At 42.0% G+C, this 20,750-nt stretch overlaps 1 protein-coding gene across 2 annotated transcripts; it reads left to right on the forward strand.

The window, feature by feature from the left end:
* Positions 1–17,922: 17,922 nt before the first annotated feature.
* On the forward strand, positions 17,923–19,044 carry LOC111911549 (60S ribosomal protein L22-2). Of its 2 annotated transcripts, none has more exons than XM_023907305.3 (3): positions 17,923–18,078; positions 18,191–18,433; positions 18,745–19,044. In XM_023907305.3, exons 2-3 carry the CDS (start codon positions 18,198–18,200, stop codon positions 18,887–18,889), a joined length of 381 nt encoding a protein of 126 aa, XP_023763073.1. In that variant the 5' UTR covers positions 17,923–18,078; positions 18,191–18,197; the 3' UTR covers positions 18,890–19,044. The 2 variants fall into 2 exon arrangements, with proteins under 2 accessions (XP_023763073.1, XP_023763074.1); XM_023907306.3 differs by having other exon boundaries at positions 17,960–18,078; positions 18,188–18,433.
* The last annotated feature ends 1,706 nt before the right edge of the window (positions 19,045–20,750 follow it).

The raw sequence follows: 20,750 nt of genomic DNA on the forward strand, positions 1-20,750 counted from the left end.
GAAAAGGATGTGTGATGACACCGGGCCGGGACTTGTGCAACCCGCAATTCCCGCAACCGCTACATTTGAGCTAAAGGGCCATATTCTCGCTCAACTCAAGGAGATCCCTTTTTACGGAAGAGATCATGAAGACGCTTACAAGCATTTGGACGAAGTAAATGATGTGGCCGACTACTTCAACATGCCTAATGTTCCACGCGAGACCCAGCTTCTTCGAATGCTCCCTGTCACGTTTAAAGGCGCTGCGAAAGATTGGTTAAAATCACTTCCTCCCGGATCGGTCACCACATGGGCCAAGATGAAAGAAGAGTTCATTGACCATTTCTGCCCACCTTCCAAGATAGCCAAGCTAAAGAAAGCCATTGCCAACTTCGAACAACAACCCGGAGAATCTCTTTATGAAGCTTGGGAAAGGTACAAGAGCCTACTTAGAAATTGCCCACACCATGATCTTAATAGCCAACAAGAGGTCTCCATCTTTTATGATGGAGTTAATGTCACCACAAGGCAGCTACTTGATTCACAAGGCCCGCTCACCCGAAAGCCACCTCTGGAAATAAAGGAATTAATTGAAGAATTCTCTAAGCATTCTATAGAATACCACAATCCGAGGAATGAAGTGAGTCATGGAGCAGTAAACTCGGTGAACGATGGCATGGCGGCGGTAATAGCTAAACTCGATAGCCTAGACCGAAGAATGAAGAAAATGGATCAAACGATCCATGCTATTAGGGTAGGATGCGAAAATTGTGGCGGCCCCCATCTTACCAAGGATTGTGATCGAGACGAGAATGGAAATAAAAAAGCTCAAGTATTTTATTCCAGTGGCGATAGATACGATGAAGACTGGAGGAAACCAAAGAAGGAATGGCTCCCATACGAAGAGTATAAAAAGGCTAAGGAGGAGAAACACAAACAGAGGGAGAGGGGATTCTATCAAAAGGAAGAGTCGGTGGCGGAAAAGAAGGCAAATTTAGAAGATATACTCACAAGGTTCATAACCGCATCCGAGAAAAGACATAATGATCACGATGTAGCAATGCAAGAAACCAGAAACATGTTGAGGAATCAGCAAGCTTCCATTCTCAACATTGAGAAACAGCTGGGACAGCTTGCACATCAAGTGAATGAAAGAATACCGGGTCAACTTCCGAGCAACACCGAGCCCAATCCAAGAAAGGAGAACGTGAGCGTAATAACCTCCAGCAGTGAAGAAGAATTTACAGAAACACTAAGGGTCCCCATGAAGAAGGCAGAAAAGGAAGAAAAACCAGAACCAGAAAAACCCGACCAGACTCGCCGAGTCACTCTCATGGACTCGACGAGTCCAGTCGGGAATGAAGATACTGCCAGTTTTCTAAAGCCATACAACCCTCCTTTGCCATACCCAACCAGAGCCATGCCCGCAGAAAAAGTTCAAGCTTATAGAACCTTCATGGAGCATGTTAAAGCTTTACAAGTCAATATGCCATTTGTGGAAACAATGCTCCAAACTCCTAAATACTTTAACTTGCTTAAAGGCCTTTTTGCTGCTAGGAAGGATTTGGCTGAAGTCGCGGAGATATTGATGAGTGAGCTGCCTGAGAAGAAGGGTGATCCGGGTAACATAGTAATTCCATGCCAATTTGGTAATGAAGTTTCTACACGAGCATTGGCTGATTCAGGTGCAAGCATTAATTTGATGCCCTACTCATTCTTTAAGAAGCTAAATTTACCAGCACCAAGGCCGGTAAATATGAGAATCCATTTGGCAAACAAAATGATAATTAATCCACAAGGCATTTGTGAAAACCTCCTTATCAAAGTGGACAAGTTTATTTTTCCAGTAGACTTCGTGGTGGTGGAAATGGAAGAAGACCCCGAAATACCAATTATTTTGGGAAGATCATTCTTAAACACCGCGTGTGCCCTAATTGACATATGTGAGTCTACATTGACATTAAGAGTGGGGGATGAGTCGGTGATGTTTAAAGCTATTCCAGAAGTCAAGCAAGAAGAAGAAAAGAGAGAAGAAATCTCATTTATCCAATTGGATGATGAGGTATTACAAAAAGAGCTTGAAATTTTACTAAAAGAAGACCCAAGTAAGTTCACACTACACTCTGAAGGAGTTGAAGATGCTAACAAAGACTTGGAGGAGCTAGAAAAACTACTGGAAGGAACCAACTCAGAAAACACTCCAGGATTGATGGAACCCGATCCGACTCGCCGAGTCGTCATAATGGACTCGACGAGTCCAGACGATTTGGATAAAAACTTGACCAAAGTTGATCTGTTTGTTGATAGTTCTTCACATACACTGGGTTCAGTTACTGTTTTTGATTCTTTTGAAGAACAATCTGCAGAAGAAGTAAAGGGAATGGAGGTCCAACACGCCGATGTGGCATGCCTTGATACGATGCCATTTGGAGAAGAGTTAAGCATGGGAAAGGATGCAGGAATAAAGGAAAGGAAGGAGGAAGCTGATCACCAATGCACCACTAAACCTAGAGCACGGACCATCATGAAATATGAAGTCATTAAATTTAAAGAGAAGGATGTTCAAGAGTTGGTGAAAAAGAAAAGGGTAAAGCAGAAAAAGAGAAAAAGGAAAGACCAAGCAGTTGAAGATGAGGCAATGAAAAGGAGAAGAGACGAATTGAAGAGGGCTTACAAGAAGAAGATTCACGCCTACAAGACCAAGTATAAACCACAAAAAATGAGGCGTACATTCCCGATGCTTGAAGATGACAAAACGTAAATGGGAAGGAGTCTAGCTCATGACTCCTCAAAAAGAAGCGCTTGGCGGGAGGCAACCCGTCGTTAGAGTTTGCTTTCTTTTACTCTTTAGTTTTTTTTTTAGTTTTTGTTTCGTTTCACAATTTTAATCTTCCAAATCATCGGACATATCTGCTTGAGAGTGTGCCTAGCCTAAGTGTGGGGTGAAATGATTCATAATAAACAGAAAAATTTTGAAAAATATGCAAATTTTTAAAAGACTCGCCGAGTCTGACCCTGACTCGACGAGTATATATTGATTACTGAAAATCTTTAACTGCGCGACTAGACTCGACGAGTCGGTTTTATTTACAGAAAAAAATAATTTCGAAATTACTTTTACATCTGGTAAATAGGGTTTTTACCCTAAAAAAATTCAGTTTCCACACCACACTCGCCGGGTACCCCTTTCGCAAACGCTCTCTCAAGCATTCAAAGAAATCTTCAAATCTTCTTCCAAATTTTCAAGGTTTAAACTCAAAAGGTAACAACTTTATTCTTGATTTCTAGAAAGAATGTGATTATAAGGCCATCTATACCTGCAATTGCATGAAAAAACCCGTTTTTGAAAAGTAATGAAATTCTAGGGTTTCGATTTTTCATGAATATTGTTGTTTTGAACATTTATTTTGGCCTTATTACTTAGTAGGAAGTCCTTGAACAAAAACCCTTGACAGAAATTACAAGTTTTATGGTCCAATTTTATGCGACCCGTCGACTGACTCGTGCAGGTTGCGCGACTCGTCGAGTCGGTCATGGACTCGACGAGTCCAGTCGATTTACAGATACATTTCACTTTTTAATTATATTCTGTGTTTATGGGTTTTGTGTGTATATTTTGCAGAAATCATGTTCAGAAGAGGACAATCTTCAACTGGTAGCCAAGGGGAGTTTCCATGGTTAAACTTCCCGCAAATTGAATCCACTTCAACAATGAGGAAGTGGAAGAAGAAGCTCTCCGACATTAAGAAGAAGGAGGTGTATGTACCGAACAGAATTGATTGGGAATGGATGCAAAGTGTTAGCTATGAAGAAGAACTAGCTCCTTACCTTTTGAAGGAGTTCCAACATGAAGGCGAAACTATGGTGTGTGACGGGTGGAGCCGGGTCTTCCGCATACAAGAGACGGTGTATTTAGAGCTTTGCTTGGAGTTTTTCTCCACGGTGTCTTTCACCGAGGGAGTGGATGTGTATCACCTGGTGAGCTTTACTTTTTGTCTTGGGGGCGAGTATCGTCAATGCTCGGTGGTGGACCTTGCCTGCCGATTAGGGATCTATGACCAACCCTTGGTGACAACAAACATCTTTCGGGCTTTCTTGGCAAACACTCATATGGCATTCCCCGATGGAGTCACAAGCACGGGTTGGTGGAATACCATAGGAAACAAAGTTTACATCCCAAAGTCTGCACAAGAAGGGAGCATCCGATCCCTGACTCACCGCCTCATTCACCGCCTTATTTCCTCCACCATCAACCAAAGGAAAGACGATGACAAGGTCTCCAACCTTGATGTTTTCTACTTATGGAGCATAATAACACCCGGCGTCTTTTGCAACATCCCATGGTGTATTGCTTCATACCTTTCGGAGGGTGCGGTCAAAGATCACAAAACCTCCCGTATCAATGGAGGAATGTTTGTCACTCGATTGGCTAATTCATTCGGGTTGATGAACCGTGGTGCCTGGAACTTCATGACAATGATCCCGACGCCCCCGTTTAATCCCATTCTTTTCCGACGAGCACGGATAATTGAAGACTATGGTGGTGGCCATTATGCCATCCCAAATGATGACCCCGTTGTTGGTCCCGATGCACCGGGAAGGAGGGTGAGATCGAGAAGAGAACGGGATGTGGAGGACGAACCGCCAGTGATTCCGGTCGAAAATGAAGATGTAACAATGGATTGGTACAATGTAGAGATGAGGCGGATGCAGGATCAATTGGCGAGGGGGCTGAACTTTAGCAACCAATCCCACATTCGACTTTTTGACCACTTCAATATCCCACATATTGATGGTGGGAATTACCCATTCATTCCATCTTGGGATGAGAGGATTGCTGCTAGACGAAGCGGAGCCGGGGGAAGTGGAGCCGCTAATGATGATGAGGAAGATGAAGATTGATGTTTTTGTGTTTTTAATCAAACAATTTTAAGTTTTTTTGTTTTGTTTTATTATTTGGTGTGTATGCTTTGAGATTTTATTATGTTTAATGGTTGTTTGCTTTAGTTATTTTTCAGGATTGAATTATGATTGCTTGCTTAGGATGGTTTAGGGATGTAAAGCATGGATGTTTTCTAGAGTAAGAGCGAGTCAAGGAAGCGAGTTTTTAACGTCAAAGTGTCGAGTCCGGTCCTAGGGGGTATGAGCAATTGAGTCCAAATGTGAGGAAGGGTTAAAGAAGTTTTTAGAGGCCAAAACAGTTGTAAAATACCAAGTTTTTTCGTTTAGTGGCCTACTCGACGAGTGCACTAAGCTGACTCGCCGAGTCGCCTTGTATTTCTACATATTCTGAGAAGGCGCGCTGGTACTCGACGAGTCCATCATAAGACTCGACGAGTCGATCATTTTTTATACCGATGGACTGCTGATTTGATGCTGCTACTGGTTCCACTTGCTCACTTATTCTTCCATTTCCATTCTTGAAGATTTCACACTGATTTCCGCGTATTTGGAGCGACCCACACGAGTTTTGACACCCAAGGCATGGATGAGATGTTACCATGTCTAAAGTTGATTGAAGTTGGAGCTTAAAATGGAAGTGATCAGCCTATCGACTGCTATCCCAGGGGAGTTTGTTCCAATTCCCTCTTTAGTTTCTTTTTATGTTTTTATGCATCATATGCAATGAGGGCATTGCATCACATAAGTGTGGGGTAGGGGGTTGGTTACATAATAGTCAATTTTAAAAAAAAATTGCATACCAAAAGTATTATTTAGGACTTAAATTAGAAAATTTTGGTAAAAATTAGGATTCCATGTTAGGATTGTGTTAATAATTGCATGAAGATCCAAATGTTTAGTTGAGCCTATATACGTTCTAGTGCATTTATGGCTTCCTTATTCCAGTGAAATCATGGGACAAAAACACAACCTTGCTCAGCCTGAGGGATGCAATATGTTTAGCAGCCTAAACCTGAAATGTATCCAGGAAAGTTTTTATCATTAGTCAATAAAGGTTGAGATTGAGCGCCCCTGCTTAAGCATGTAGGGTTTTGAGTGAAAAAAAAAAGTGAGTTATATGTTAAAAAAAAGAGAGAGAGAATTACAAGAAAAGTTTGAAGAATTTTTGGAGCATCAAAGTTAAGTATGAAGTTCAAAGATCAAAATTCCAAGAAATCCAAAAAAGTTGAAGATTCCAAAAGCTAATACAAGTTGGTGAATTCAAAGATATCAAAGATGAAATGTTCAAAGAAGTCAAGAATTCAAAGAGCTCCATAGTGGTATCATAAATTGTAATTGTCTAGATTATGTATGCTTGGGTTGCTCGATTAAAAATACCTTGAGGGTAAAGAGGTTTTCTGCGGATGGATTCGGAGGGTTGCATAAAATGAGCATAGTTCGGGGTGAGTGGGCGAATGTTTATGAGGATTTTGAGTATTTGGAATATGGGGGTGTTCTTTAGGAAAAATTTTAGACACAAATGCATGTGTTGCGGTCTTGGCATAACGGCTGGGTTAGATTGGAGTTGTTATACATAATTCTAATGTGATTAAAATTCAGTTTTGCTTGAGGGCAAGCAAAAGACAAGTGTGGGGTATTTTGATATGTGCATATTTAGTGTGTATTTAGTATAGTTTTTTTATTCATATATTAGCTAAATTATCGCATATTATGGACAAAAGGTATTTAAAAGTGTTAAATTATGTTTTTCAGTCCAAAGATGGAGCTCGGAAGCAAAAGGAAGCAAGAGAAGCGGTTAGAAGATTGAGAGTGGAATGAAGAAGGAAAACACTGAAAAAGAAGCTTCTACTCGTCGAGTTAGATAGCTACTCGACGAGTCCGGTCGAGGAATTAGAAGGATAATGACTCGGGATCCCAGATAGTTATCGCAATACGGAGAATGTGAGAGGGACTCGACGAGTCACCACTTGACTCGACGAGTCGGACCGCTTATTTAAAGATAATTCCACAGATCGAGATTAAGAAGTTCTGGGACGATTCAGAAGTGCTTAGCTGCGAATAAGAAGCCAGAAGAACCCTAGAAGTCGACCAAGGAAGCTAGAATCCAATTCCGGGAGTAATTAAGGCATAATTCCACCATTCTATTTATTTCTTTTGTTTTGTCAACATGATTAAGCAACTTGAACTTATTTGTTTGCTGTTATTTACCTTAGTTATGAACTAAATTCTTTAAACTTCTATTTGGGGATACGAAATTGGTAATATGGTTTGATTCTTGGTAGGATTAATTCTATGTTGGTTAATTTAGTTATTTTAGCTTGCTAAAGAACCTTGTGTATGAATGATAATTGATTTTCTGTTAATAGGGAGATAATTAATTAGCATGAACATCTATTAGTTATCAATCTCATATGCTTAGTGAACACTTTTTGTCATATGTCTAGTGTAGTGAACATGAAATTAGGATTAATAAGAAAATCAAGTAAATTTATGTGCAAGCTTGTGAGATGACCATTAAACAAGAAGTTAATGAAAAGATAAATTAATTAGCTATTTCAAGTCTAACTTAACCCGAATATTATATCTAGTAAATTTAATTGAAATAGACAACTGGCCATTGTTTAAATTGATTTATTTGCTAAGGATTAATGAAGTGAATACGTAACTAATCAATTGAATTGGTAACTAGCAAAAGAATTAATCCATTGCACTTTTACCTTGAAATCAACCATAGGATCAATTAAGTTGAACTAAATAGAAGTACGTCTCCGTTATTGAATCTAGTCAAGTCTTTGTTTTCTAGCTTAACAAGTAATCATTAGTAAGTTTCTAGTCTTGTAAAACTAGAGAAAACCCCTACTTATTAGTTAAATTAGATAAATTAGTTTTTAGTATTTAATTTGCTGTTCCCTGTGTTCGATACCCTACTTGCTTGAACTATACCACAATTGATAGGTTCACTACCTTTTGTGTGTTATTTGATAATTAAAAGTAGGTTTAAAACTAGTGGGTTTTACACACATCAGTCCTCGCCCCTGCTCTGCTGCTACTGAGATGTGGAACACCATCCACACTCTGCTATTGGTGAGATACGGGACCTCGCCCACACTCACCTCTCTACCAGGCACATACAAGAATCACACAGACAACAAGTATAAACTATCACATAAACCATTCCTTGGGCACCCGCCCTCTATCATTGGACCTCGTTCCAAATATCATACTAGCATATTGTGCCTAGGGCTAACCCCCGGGTCTTCTACTCATAACTACATGGGCCGACATTGTGGCTGTAGACCCATTCATACAAAGGGAAACTCACCTGCACTGGCTGAACCGGCTGATGATCCCACTAGCTGCTGCCCGACCACTCACTGAACTCCTGCTCTACTAGCTTCCCGAGCTATCAATATCAATGCAACACTTAGTATAACTGACCCTCGATAGTTAACCAAGACAATTCTGGTCTAAGACAAAGTCCTGGTCAAAGTCAACCTTTCCAGGTCAACCCTACTCGCCGAGTCCACTTACTGACTCGCCGAGTTCACATACTCAGGGTCCTTCCATTCGCGACATGACTCGCCGAGTCAGTCCAAGACTCGCCAAGTCCAACGATTTCCGAGTCCTGACCTGCCCAACTCGCTAAGTCTCCACCCGACTCACTGATTCGAGTCTCAACTCGAAGGGTTTGGGGCTTCACGACCTGACTCGCCGAGTCCAAGAACAGACTCGCCGAGTGCCAGGCAATCTACATCCAACTCGTCGAGTTGTTCCTCCAACTCGCCGAGTTCATGCCCATCATCAACCGACTCGACGAGCTGTTCATCCCACTCGTCGAGTTCCTCCTCATCTTCATGCTACTCGCCGAGTCCACTCGAAGGACTCGCCGAGTTCATTCAGATCTACATACATGCAGAGGACTTTTGAGTCATGCATGGTCTCCAAACTGTAGATCTACCCTACCCAAGCATATTCCCCATGTAAAGTTGCAAACTTTACGTGTAGAGATGGAGATCTAGGCAAAAAGCACCATAAACTAGGGTTTAAGGCCAAGGGGCTTCAAAATCGACTTAAGGGCTGATACTTTATGCTTCTCCAGTCCATAACACACTTGGATCTGAAGTAGCAACTCCAGATCCGGCTTCTAACTCAAAATAATATCATTATGGCTAAAGAGCCCCAACAACCACACATAGATCTAGGTGCAAAAAGGGTTCAGGAACTAGTTTATTACCTCCAAATGCTCAGAATGAACTCACAATTCCAGATCTAAAGTCCCTTCTTGCTCCTCCAAACTCCTTCTTCCTTCTCCAAGCTTTAATGCACCTTCCAAGGCAACAAATGGCTCAAATAGGGGATATGGCGGCTAGGGTTTGGTATCCAGGACTAAAGAGGCAGTAAGGAACCCTAGGAAGAAGATTAAGACGTTTATATAGGCTCCAAGTCCCGAATTTAGGGTTTTCCACGCACAGACCAGACTCGCCGAGTCACCTTGGCCGACTCGCCGAGTCGGTCACTTACTCCTCGACCCAGATCCCGCTCTGACTCGCGGAGTTCCTCCTTGGACTCGCCGAGTCGCCCCTTAACATTAAGGTTTTCTTTCCTTTCTTGGTCTTCAAAACTTTGGGTGTTACAACTCTCCCCCACTTAAACTAAACTTCGTCCTCGAAGTTTGCTATGGCCCACCGCCTGCGATCTGCCTGCAATACCCAGCCAATTAATCCAACACCAGCTGCCTTCCTTCGCTGGTCTTCCGCCCGATCGTTCTGACTAGCATCAAGCCTTGCGGATAATCATCTCGGGTCAACCCTGACCCTGAACATTCTGTAAAAACAACTTACTCAACCGATAATCCGTCTGGTACTCACCGAGTACTGCACTGAACCTATAGGGGTTCACCCCTTCTTCTTCTTTGCGCGATTTCCTTGCCTCCCCAAGGCAATGCTCCATAACCAACTATTTCCTCTGCCACTGTGAAGACCCTATCTTCACCAATTCTATTACTTCCGCTACTACCAGTACGGGTCATTATCGCCAGTATCCACTGGGCATTTCTTTCTACTATGGTTTGGTGTCGAGCACCTCACGATCAACTAACTGAATTCCACCATACGCTGCATACTCGCACTGCCACTGACTGGCAATTCTGCTGCTCCTCTTCTGACTTCGGACGAACTGAGACCATCCATACTGCTCAATCTATCATGCCATTCAGGCGCTACAATCCCGGGATCCTTGATCCCCTATCTTGACACTAAGGTCCTTACCAGGATCCCACCTGTGCTGCTAAAACTCACGGGCCTCGCCCACGGGTCCCACCCGCCTCTAACCTCCTAGTCACACTAGTCTAACCACTCTCGCTCAGGCCTCGCCTACGGGTCTCACCCAACCATACTACTAAGCAACCCTGCTCCCAGGTCTCACCTATACTGCTAATCTCATATGGGCCTCGCCCACGGGTCTCACCCAACTATATCCTGGAACGGCCCCTCCCAAGGTCTCACCTCTCTAGGGCTATACAGGCAACTCCCTATCATTCTCATCCACTACCCATTCCTGATCCCTACCTGATCACTAGGAGATAAGGGCCTCACCCCAACTCCGCTAACGAAACTACTAAGGAATGCTACGGCTTACCTATACTCTTAAATCACCATCCATTGCTGACCGATAGTGAATGCTACAGCTGCCCCGTAGTCTTACAACACTTCCACCACTGAGTGCTAGTGAATGCTACGGCCGCCCCGTAGTCTTACATCACCTCCTACCACTGACTGCTAAAACAAAGGCACCCATGTGCCATCAGCTCTCAAGATCCTCACTCCGACTCCCTCGAGTCCTTCGGGCGATCCACGACCTGAATTCCCAACTACGCACTAACCATTAGCATCACACGCACTAACTGATGGGGAGTTTCTCAAACTCCCAACCCTGAAATCCTCAATCCATCAAACGCTGAACTACTTCATTTCCTTCTCGGAGGTCGCGCACTCATTCTGGGTCTGCGTGCTCCTACCTTTGCACACTTGGAGGATTCTCCCCCACTTCGACCCTGCTTACCCCTTGTTACTCAATACTCAAAAAGAAATCTCAATCCTTGCTACCATTCCATAATCAATCTGCTGAGGAATCCAAGCTTACCATAGCTAGGGATTTAACCAATCCATCTCTTAACACTATACCACTCCGAACTAGCGAGACGTACCAAATCCCTCCCAAGCATGCTACAGTTACTGCATCCACCGAAGCCTTCTCCAATAGAGCACATCCCCTAACTACCATACAAATATTCGAGGTATGCAGATGGCATATAACTCGATCATAATCAACCACTCAAAATAAAATACTTTTACCGATAATGATGCAGAACCATAACAATAAAATCATGCACAAAGAAAAGAACTGAAAATGGGAAATTGCATACCTGCAACGTCCGACGTTGCTCGCGTCTCCAAGGTCGTCATCTGAAAAGCCCTGCTCCCTACCGCAGGTGCCTCTACCCGGCCCTGACGGCCATCCGTGATCCTCAAAGTTGCAGGGGCGGGTGCCATCACCCGTCCTGCCGAAAACAAACCGGGACACTGGGCCTTCTTGTGGCCCCGCTGGTTGCAGTGAAAACATATCAAGTCTGATCCCTGCGCGACGGTAACAGTACAATCCCTGCTGAAATGACCAGTCCGACCGCACTTGAAACAGCCAGACTCACCACTGCTACCACTCCTGCATGCGCCCCCGTGTGCCCTGCCACACTTTCCGCACCGACTGCGATCCTGATGATCCCTCGATCTCGAATCCGATCCCTTGGGCCTTTTGCCTGAACCCGCAGCTACCTGAACCTCATCCGGCTTCCTCTTCCGGATTTGCTCCAAATCAATTTCCTTTTCTCTAGCCCGAGAAATCATATCTTCCAGCGTCTTATAGTTGGATCCGCTCACGAACTCCCTGATGTCATCCCTCAACATCTCATGGTACCGAGCCTTCTTCATCTCCTCATCCGCGACATACTGCGGTACAAGAAGAGCCCTCTCCCTGAACTTGGCGGTGATCTCCGCCACAGTCTCAGTAGTCTGCGTCAAATCCTGAAACTCTCGTGCCAGCTGCTGCACCTCAATAATCGGCGAAAACTCTGCCCTGAACCTGGCCGAGAAATCGCTCCAAGTCATCGCGTCCAACGCGGCATCATCCCCCAAAGCATGACCAATCTCCTCCCACCAATCCCTCACTATGTCCTTCAGAAGACAGGAGGCGAGTCTAACCTTGTCCCCCTCGGGACACTTTCTCGTACAAAAAGCGTTGGCAACATCAGCCAACCATCTGCTGCTAGCAATGGGGTCCCTAGCCCCATGATAATTTGGTGCCCCGCAAGCCCTGAACTCTCGAAATGTCAAGGTACGTGCTCCCAACAAAGCCATCATCTCGGTACGGAAGGCTCCCAGCCTCTCATCCAAGATCTCCAGTATACTCTCCTTGACCGTGCCAAAGATCACAAGAGTCTGAGCTAGAATACTGCGCGTAACCTCAGCTGATATCAACTCTCTCATCCGCTCCTCGAGCTGCTTGGCCCCTGAACCCGAGCCCGATCCCTCTCCGGTGCCTGATCTGCCCGCTGGTCTCTCTCGCAACGTCACCATGCTGAAAATATACCACAACCACTATCAGAATACTCATCACTGATGCGAGACCAAACACACCCTACCAGGTTCCCGGTCTTGTCTCGGCCTTTCCCGAATCGAGTACGGATCCTCTGCTTTTAGTAGTACGGGCCCATACTACCTTCCACATCTATCCGTACTTTCCTCAGGAATTGCTTTGAGTCCACCAGGTCCCTTAACCATAACATACTCAAGCAATCATATCCACATAGCAAGAATCTGAACTAGCATGCGACACAAACTCATAAACTCAGGCATAACCTAAACAGGCTACCCTACTACTGTCTAATTAGCACTATCATGCAGCTCAAAAGCACAAATAACAGGCACATAAGGCATCATCCCTAGATCCTTAGTCCTATTCTAGCATGCTGTTCTACTAACTGATAATAAAATCATAACTTGTATGGGTATTTTGGGGTACTTACTTGAGCTCGGCTGATTGCATGCACCACACCCCTTTTTCTCTTTTCAAAGTTCTTTTCTTTCTGAATTATTTTTGCTTTTCTAAAACTGTTTTCTTTCCCAAACTCTCCTTTTACAAAACTGTCTTTTCGTTTTGAAAACTTTTATACCAATTCCTCGGTTTGAGTTCAGACACACCCGAGAGCATGTCCGAATCCCTTAAATCAAGGCTATGATACCAACTTGTAACGTCCCAAAATTCAAGACAAAAAATTTCTTTTAATAAAATATTACTTAAAGTAAAATCGTCGATTCAAAGCATAATCAAAGTAATTGTTTTCAAAACACATGTTATTTATCAGAGTACTACATCCCAGGCTGTCTAAAATATGGTGTGTGTCATGCGATCACCCCGAGCTCTTTCCTCTGCTACCGGAAGTACCTGAAACCAAAACTGAAAACCGTAAGCACGAAGCTTAGTGAGTTCCCCACCCTACCACATACCATGCATAACCACAGACTGCACATACTGGGCCACGCCCCTACCTCGGGCCTCGCACGCTACAACGGCCCCGCCGCTCCAGGCCCCGCCTGGCTTCGAGCCCCGCTCGGATACAGATCTGTTTCACTTAGGCCTCGCCTGTCACATGGCCTCGCCCACTAACATAGAATAGCACATAATCATATCATATAAACTAAACACATACTAACGGATCTTGTCCTAAGGCCTCGCCTATCTCTGGTGCCCGCCCTTGACCTGCTACTAATGAGCCACGGAACCCCGTCCATGCTCCTACTGGTAGTGAGATACGGGCCCAGCCCACACTCACTCCTCTCCTAACTTGGGCCTCGCCCCTGCTCTGCTGCTACTGAGATGTGGAACACCATCCACACTCTGCTATTGGTGAGATACGGGACCTCGCCCACACTCACCTCCCTACCAGGCACATACAAGTATCACACAGACAACAAGTATAAACTATCACATAAACCATTCCTTGGGCACCCGCCCTCTATCATTGGACCTCGTCCCGAATATCATACTAGCATATTGTGCCTAGGGCTAACCCCCGGGTCTTCTACTCATAACTACATGGGCCGGCATTGTGGTCGTAGACCCATTCATACAAAGGGAAACTCACCTGCACTGGCTGAACTGGCTGATGATCCCACTAGCTGCTGCCCGACCACTCACTGAACTCTTGCTCTACTAGCTTCCCGAGCTATCAATATCAATGCAACACTTAGTATAACTGACCCTCGACAGTTAACCAAGACAATTCTGGTCTAAGACAAAGTCCTGGTCAAAGTCAACCTTTCTAGGTCAACCCTACTCGCAGAGTTCACATACTCAAGGTCCTTCCATTCGCGACATGACTCGCCGAGTCAGTCCATGACTCGCCGAGTCCAACGATTTCCGAGTCCTGACCTGCCCAACTCGCTGAGTCTCCACCCGACTCACTGATTCGAGTCTCAACTCGAAGGGTTTGGGGCTTCGCGACCTGACTCGCCGAGTCCAAGAACAGACTCGCCGAGTGCCAGGCAATCTTCATCCAACTCGCCGAGTTCATGCCCATCATCAACCGACTCGACGAGCTGTTCATCCCACTCGTCGAGTTCCTCCTCATCTTCATGCTACTCGCCGAGTCCACTCGAAGGACTCGTCGAGTTCATTCAGATCTACATACATGCAGAGGACTTTTGAGTCATGCATGGACTCCAAACTGTAGATCTACCCTACCCAAGCATATTCCCCATGTAAAGTTGCAAACTTTACGTGTAGAGATGGAGATCTAGGCAAAAAGCACCATAAACTAGGGTTTAAGGCCAAGGGGCTTCAAAATCGACTTAAGGGCTTATACTTTATGCTTCTCCAGTCCATAACACACTTGGATCTGAAGTAGCAACTCCAGATCCGGCTTCTAACTCAAAATAATATCATTATGGCTAAAGAGCCCCAACAACCACACATAGATCTAGGTGCAAAAAGGGTCCAGAAACTAGTTTATTACCTCCAAATGCTCAGAATGAACTCATAATTCCAGATCTAAAGTCCCTTCTTGCTCCTCCAAGCTCCTTCTTCCTTCTCCAAGCTTTAATGCACCTTCCAAGGCAACAAATGGCTCAAATAGGGGATATGGCGGCTAGGGTTTGGTATCCAGGGCTAAAGAGGCAGTAAGGAACCCTAGGAAGAAGATTAAGACGTTTATATAGGCTCCAAGTCCCGAATTTAGGGTTTCCCATGCACAGACCAGACTCGCTGAGTCACCTTGGCCGACTCGCCGAGTCGGTCACTTACTCCTCGACCCGGATCCCGCTCTGACTCGCCGAGTTCCTCCTTGGACTCGCCGAGTCGCCCCTTAATATTAAGGTTTTATTTCCTTTCTTGGTCTTCAAAACTTTGGGTGTTACATGCAAATTCTGTTATTTCGCAACAAACGCCCTTCCATGTGTGGGCTTGCGTACTTCTTCATCCTCCGTGTCTGTCGACTAGACTTCCAATCCTCTGAACTCACCTTGAGCCAAGTTTTCGTGTACAACAAAAGCAGGCATAGAATTATCATTAGATGTCTTCGTCCTAATCTCTTCCAGCTTTCACATATGATAGGCCTCCTCATCCTCTCCTTCATTCTTCTCATTCTTCCTTTGCAAGATGTTTTTTACCATGACAATAACTGCAATCGTATCCGTAGTCACCAACTACCTTTTTCTCCTTCTTCTCTTCCTCTTTCTAAGATCCACTTTTGTTCTCCTCTTTCACTTTCTCTGAGCTATAGCTTCCCCGCCAATTCCTATTTTTGCTTAAGGGAAACTTCTTCCTAGCAAAACGCTTAGGGTTAGACACCATTAAAGCAAAATCTTCGTTTGAGAGCTCGTACTCTAAATGATCTTAATCAGATCTGTCATCAGCAACAGTCTTGCCTTTTGCAACTAAGACTAAAGACCCCATCCCAGACACCACCTTTGCTTCTTTCATTACTTCACTCTCTCATGCCTTCAGAATTCCTACAAGTCTCGCAAGACTATTGTTCTTGAACTATTTGTGTGCTTTAACAGTTGACACCACTGCCTTCCATTATGATCGTAATCCGTTCATGAACGTGACCTTTTGCTCAATCACCTCACGTCCAATCCCATGCTTCGTCATCTTACTGAGAATATGATTATATCGATTGAAAGTGTCACTCAGAGTTTCTTCATGCTTTTGAACGAACTCGCCAAACTCGAATAACAAGAGCGTTTGAGTCGAGTGTTCTAGATCTGCGTCTGTGGAATAGAGCTCTCTCAGCTTATCCCATATAACCTTTGATGTGCCACATGAACTTACAAGACGAAAAGTGTATGCTTGCAAAGCAAATCTGATGATCCTCATTGGTTTAATGTTGCTTAAGAGTTTGTCTTTTTCGTCTTGAGGCACGTCCTTCACGTCAAGACGCAGTTGGTTGTATTCTTTCTGGGTTTTGATAGTTCTTTTGGTCTCTGTGTGAACAAACGGACCTTGAGTGATTGATTCACAGATCAGATAACCACTATCTTCCGAGCCTAAGACATAATCTTCAAAGTGCATTGCCCAGACTTCATATTCTTGAGGAAAAAGAATCGGGATTCTGGTTGTTGATTCGATGCTGCTTGAGATATTTAAGGAATTAATGTTTGAATCGTCGTTCTGCATGGTGAAAAATCTTTTAATACCTGCAATTAATCAGTCTGTAAACACTTATTAGGTTAATATCGAGATCACAGAGTTACGTCAATAGATTAGTGACGGCTCTTAACAGATCCAATATTTGCGGAAACCCTAATAATTTCTTCAAACAGAAGAGATGCGTATTAAGTACACAGTCTCCTAATCTGATACCAATTGATAGGAATAAATCATTGATGATCGAATAGATTAAAACAGGTAAACAAGAACACGATATGATCAAACTGGTGCTGAATGATTAATAGTCACGCCTCAGAAGAACTCGATTAAGAATTGCTTCTGTAGAGGCGTAAAATAGGGTTACAAAGATAATTTTGAGAGTTAACTAAACTACGTAGCATGCATGCACCTTATATACTATAACCCTAGCAGTAAATACGAGTGGACATGCCCAACTCGTTTATACAAAATGGACTTAACAAAACAGGCCCAATGACGCAACATTAAATCTTCAACAGTGGTAGTAGAGGTGACGATGAAGGAGGTGGTTGGACGTCAAGGGCATAGCTATGCATTCAAATGGTGGGTCCTAGGACCTACCTTTTTTTCATTTTTAATACTACAAGTATATAGAGAAAAAAATTTAGGACCTACCTTATTTTTGCTAAAAGACTTACACTTTCATATTTTTTCAGTTTCATTTACATAAGGAACCATGTGATTTTTGGTTCTAGATTCGCCACTATTGGACGTGGTGGAGGAAGTTCTTTTTCGTTCACATTTAGTCTTTTTTTGCACACTATCGGGGTGTTTGGCTAAGCTTATGACTTTTCATAAGCACTTTTCAATTTATAGCTTATAACTAATAAGCTAATAAGTTAGGGGGGTTACTTATAGATTTTAATTTATTTCCGGTATGATACATTGATAAGTTATTTTTATCCAAACACTCGTTTTAACGTATACCGATGTGGAACTGATAATAAGTTAGTTAAAAAATGAGCATAAATAAGTTTAGTCAAACACCCTCTATATATATCATCCAACTTGTTGAAACTGTTCACATATTACCTTTTTACCTAAAGTAAGAAGTCGTAAGGGTAATATGTAAACATGTCCAACAAATTAGATGGTATATGATGTACCCAAAAAAAAACTAAATATGAACAAAATCATCGGTCCTCTTGAATTATTTTCCCCAAAATAAAATAGTTTTCTTATTTTGTTTAATCATCTTGAACAAACCAAATGCATCTTAATATATGCCAATATTACATGCCCCAAAAAGATAATCTAAAGACTATGCAACGTCAAAGATTTGGAATCTTGGCCCAAGTCTATAAGAAATGGGCTGATTTTAAGTTTTAACTAAATGAATAAACGGTGCTCGACCCAACTGGCCGAGTAACCTAATTTAAAACCCTAAACGACCTCTTTCGTCTTCTACCAGCTCATATCGCATTCTAGTTGCAGAGGCCGTCATCGAATCCAGAGGTATGCTCATCGATTCGAATTTTATGTTCATGTCTATTTGATTGATTTTAATTCCGAAGTTGTTGCTCTAAGAATCCGAATCATTTTTTTTTTCTTTATCTCTTTGAAGCAGGAGCAAGATGAGTCGTGGAGCAGGAGGTGCGGGAGCCAAGGGCGGAAAGAAGAAGACATCGACGTTTGTGATTGATTGTGGAAAGCCTGTTGAAGACAAGATTATGGAGATTGCATCACTTGAGAAGTTTCTTCAGGAGAGAATCAAGGTCGGCGGCAAGGCCGGTAACCTCGGTGACTCTGTTACCATTTCACGCGAAAAGAACAAGATCTCCGTCACCTCCGATAGCAACTTCTCCAAAAGGTGCTTTACACGAATCTCCCTTGAACTACATTTCTTTTTTGTTGATTTGTTGATTGGCACATCATTGACACATTTTTTGTTAATTACAACATCCATTAGAGGCTAAGTTACACTTTTGGATCCATTTAGATCTTTTGGCTAAGATTATTCCTGAAAACATTGTTTGTTGTATGTTGTTTATTGTTTATGCATTGATTGGCAGCTTTCAGATGAAGAATGTAGTGTTGATTTTTGTTGGTAATTTGAAGAAATTTATACATGATTGTTAGAATATTGTGTTGTTTATTAATTTGTATTGTATTGTTTTCCAGGTATCTTAAATATCTAACGAAGAAATACTTGAAGAAACACAATGTGAGAGATTGGCTCCGAGTGATTGCATCCAACAAAGATCGCAATGTGTATGAGTTGAGGTACTTCAACATTGCTGAGAATGAGGGTGAAGAGGAAGACTGAGCAGATCAGACAAGTCGATTTTGCTTTTATGTTTGTTTTTTTTGGCTTTTTAAATTTGTTATGCCAGACATTTTTCTTTGTTGACCAGTCCAGAACTGTATTGTAGTAGAGATTTGAGTTATTATGCCTTTTCACTTGTCTTGATTACACCTCAATCCTTATTGCCTGCTTTGAGCTTTTGAATTCGTAGTTTTCTTTTGGGTTGATGATTTGAAATGGGTAAGATATATAATTTAACTAAATTTATAGTTATATGTTTAGCATTAGTGATTAATATATGTAAAAAATTATACTTTGTAGTTCAAAATTTATAAATTAGCTTACTTATCATAAAAATTTAAATCATGCTATCATAATATTTTGGGAAATGAACTTAATAAGGTAATTAACTTTTCGGTTTGTTTATATTTGGGTAACTTTTTGTAGCCGCCTGGGTAACGAACTTTTTGAAAATGATTAAATATGACTATTATGACCGGCTGTAGCTGGTTAACTAGATGTGTAAAAAAATAGTTATTAGTTAAACTTTTTGAAAATGATTAAATATGACTATTATGACCGGCTGTAGCTGGTTAACTAGATGTGTAAAAAAATAGTTATTCGTTAACTAGATGTGAACAAATCGAAAAGATAAGAGTAAATTACACGAATGGTCTCTGTAGTTTGGGTAATTTGTGTGTTTGGTCCGTAACTTATTTTTGAACTTCGATTTATTTTTGTTGTGTGTTTGGTCATTGTCTTACCTTAAAAGACTATTGTGTCTTTTTTTAATTAATTTTCTTATTTTTGTATTTATTTTTTATATATTTTTAAAAAATGATAGACCCCATATATTTGTATCTTCTCACCTTAAACCTGAAATCACATTCGAGAAATTTAAGTTTGGTTCCATCAGTCACAATTTTGTCTGCATCTTCCTCAACTTCTCTTTCCTTTCCAGCTTTAATCTTTAATGATATTAACGTCTTTACTATCCCTTCTTTTTTTGGTCCTTCAACTCCGGCGAACCAATACCATAACCCTTCTATTGGGTTGTTGTTGTGGAAAATTCAATGAAAAGACAGTGGGTTGTGGGATTGGTTCGTCGAAGTTGAAGGACCGAAAAAATAAGGGATAATAAAGACGTCAATATCACTAAAAATGGAAATGAAATAGAAGTTGAGGATGATGAGAGATATGATTGTGACTAGTGGGACCCAACTTAAAATTTTCAAATGTGGTTTCAGGTTTAAGGTGAGGAGATGCAGATATATGTGCGGTCTATTATTTTTTTTTAATATATAAAAAATAAATACATAAATAAGAAAAAAAATTAAAAATGAAACAATAGTCTTTTGAGGTATGACAGGGACCAAACGCACAACCAAAATAAACAGTATTGATCATCCAAGTTAAAAAAAATAAGTTAGGGACTAAACGTAAAAATTACCCAAACTACATGGACCATTCGTGTATTTTACTCTTACCTTTTCGGTTTGTTCACATCTGAGTAACTATCTTTTTTTTGTACACATCTAAGTAACAAACTTTTTGGAAGTGTTCACATATGACCATTATGACGGGTTATGACCGGATGTAATTGTCATATGTGAACACTTCCAAAAAGTTTGTTACTTAGATATGTACAAAAAAAAATATCTAGATATGAACAAACCGAAAAATTAATTATCTTATTAAGTTCATTTCCTTAATATTGTTTGTTTTTTGTGCTAGAGAGTAACCATGTTTAGTAGTGGAACTTTCAAAATGAGTGTGGAAATACCTTGGGTCATAAGTTTAAACTCATTTGGATTTAAGTAGATACTTTTTTCTCGTGTAAGCTAAACTAGAATGGGTCATGTTAGATGACTTACCTATTTTG

Source organism: Lactuca sativa, chromosome 8 (assembly GCF_002870075.4).
Source record: "Lactuca sativa cultivar Salinas chromosome 8, Lsat_Salinas_v11, whole genome shotgun sequence".
Taxonomy (NCBI): Eukaryota; Viridiplantae; Streptophyta; class Magnoliopsida; order Asterales; family Asteraceae; genus Lactuca; species Lactuca sativa.

Coding starts and splice junctions, on each gene's coding strand:
- LOC111911549 (XM_023907305.3), top strand. CDS start 18,198: ATGAGTCGTGGAGCAGGAGGTGCGGGAGCCAAGGGCGGAAAGAAGAAG. Junction 18,434..18,744: donor GATAGCAACTTCTCCAAAAG/GTGCTTTACACG, acceptor ATTGTTTTCCAG/GTATCTTAAATATCTAACGA.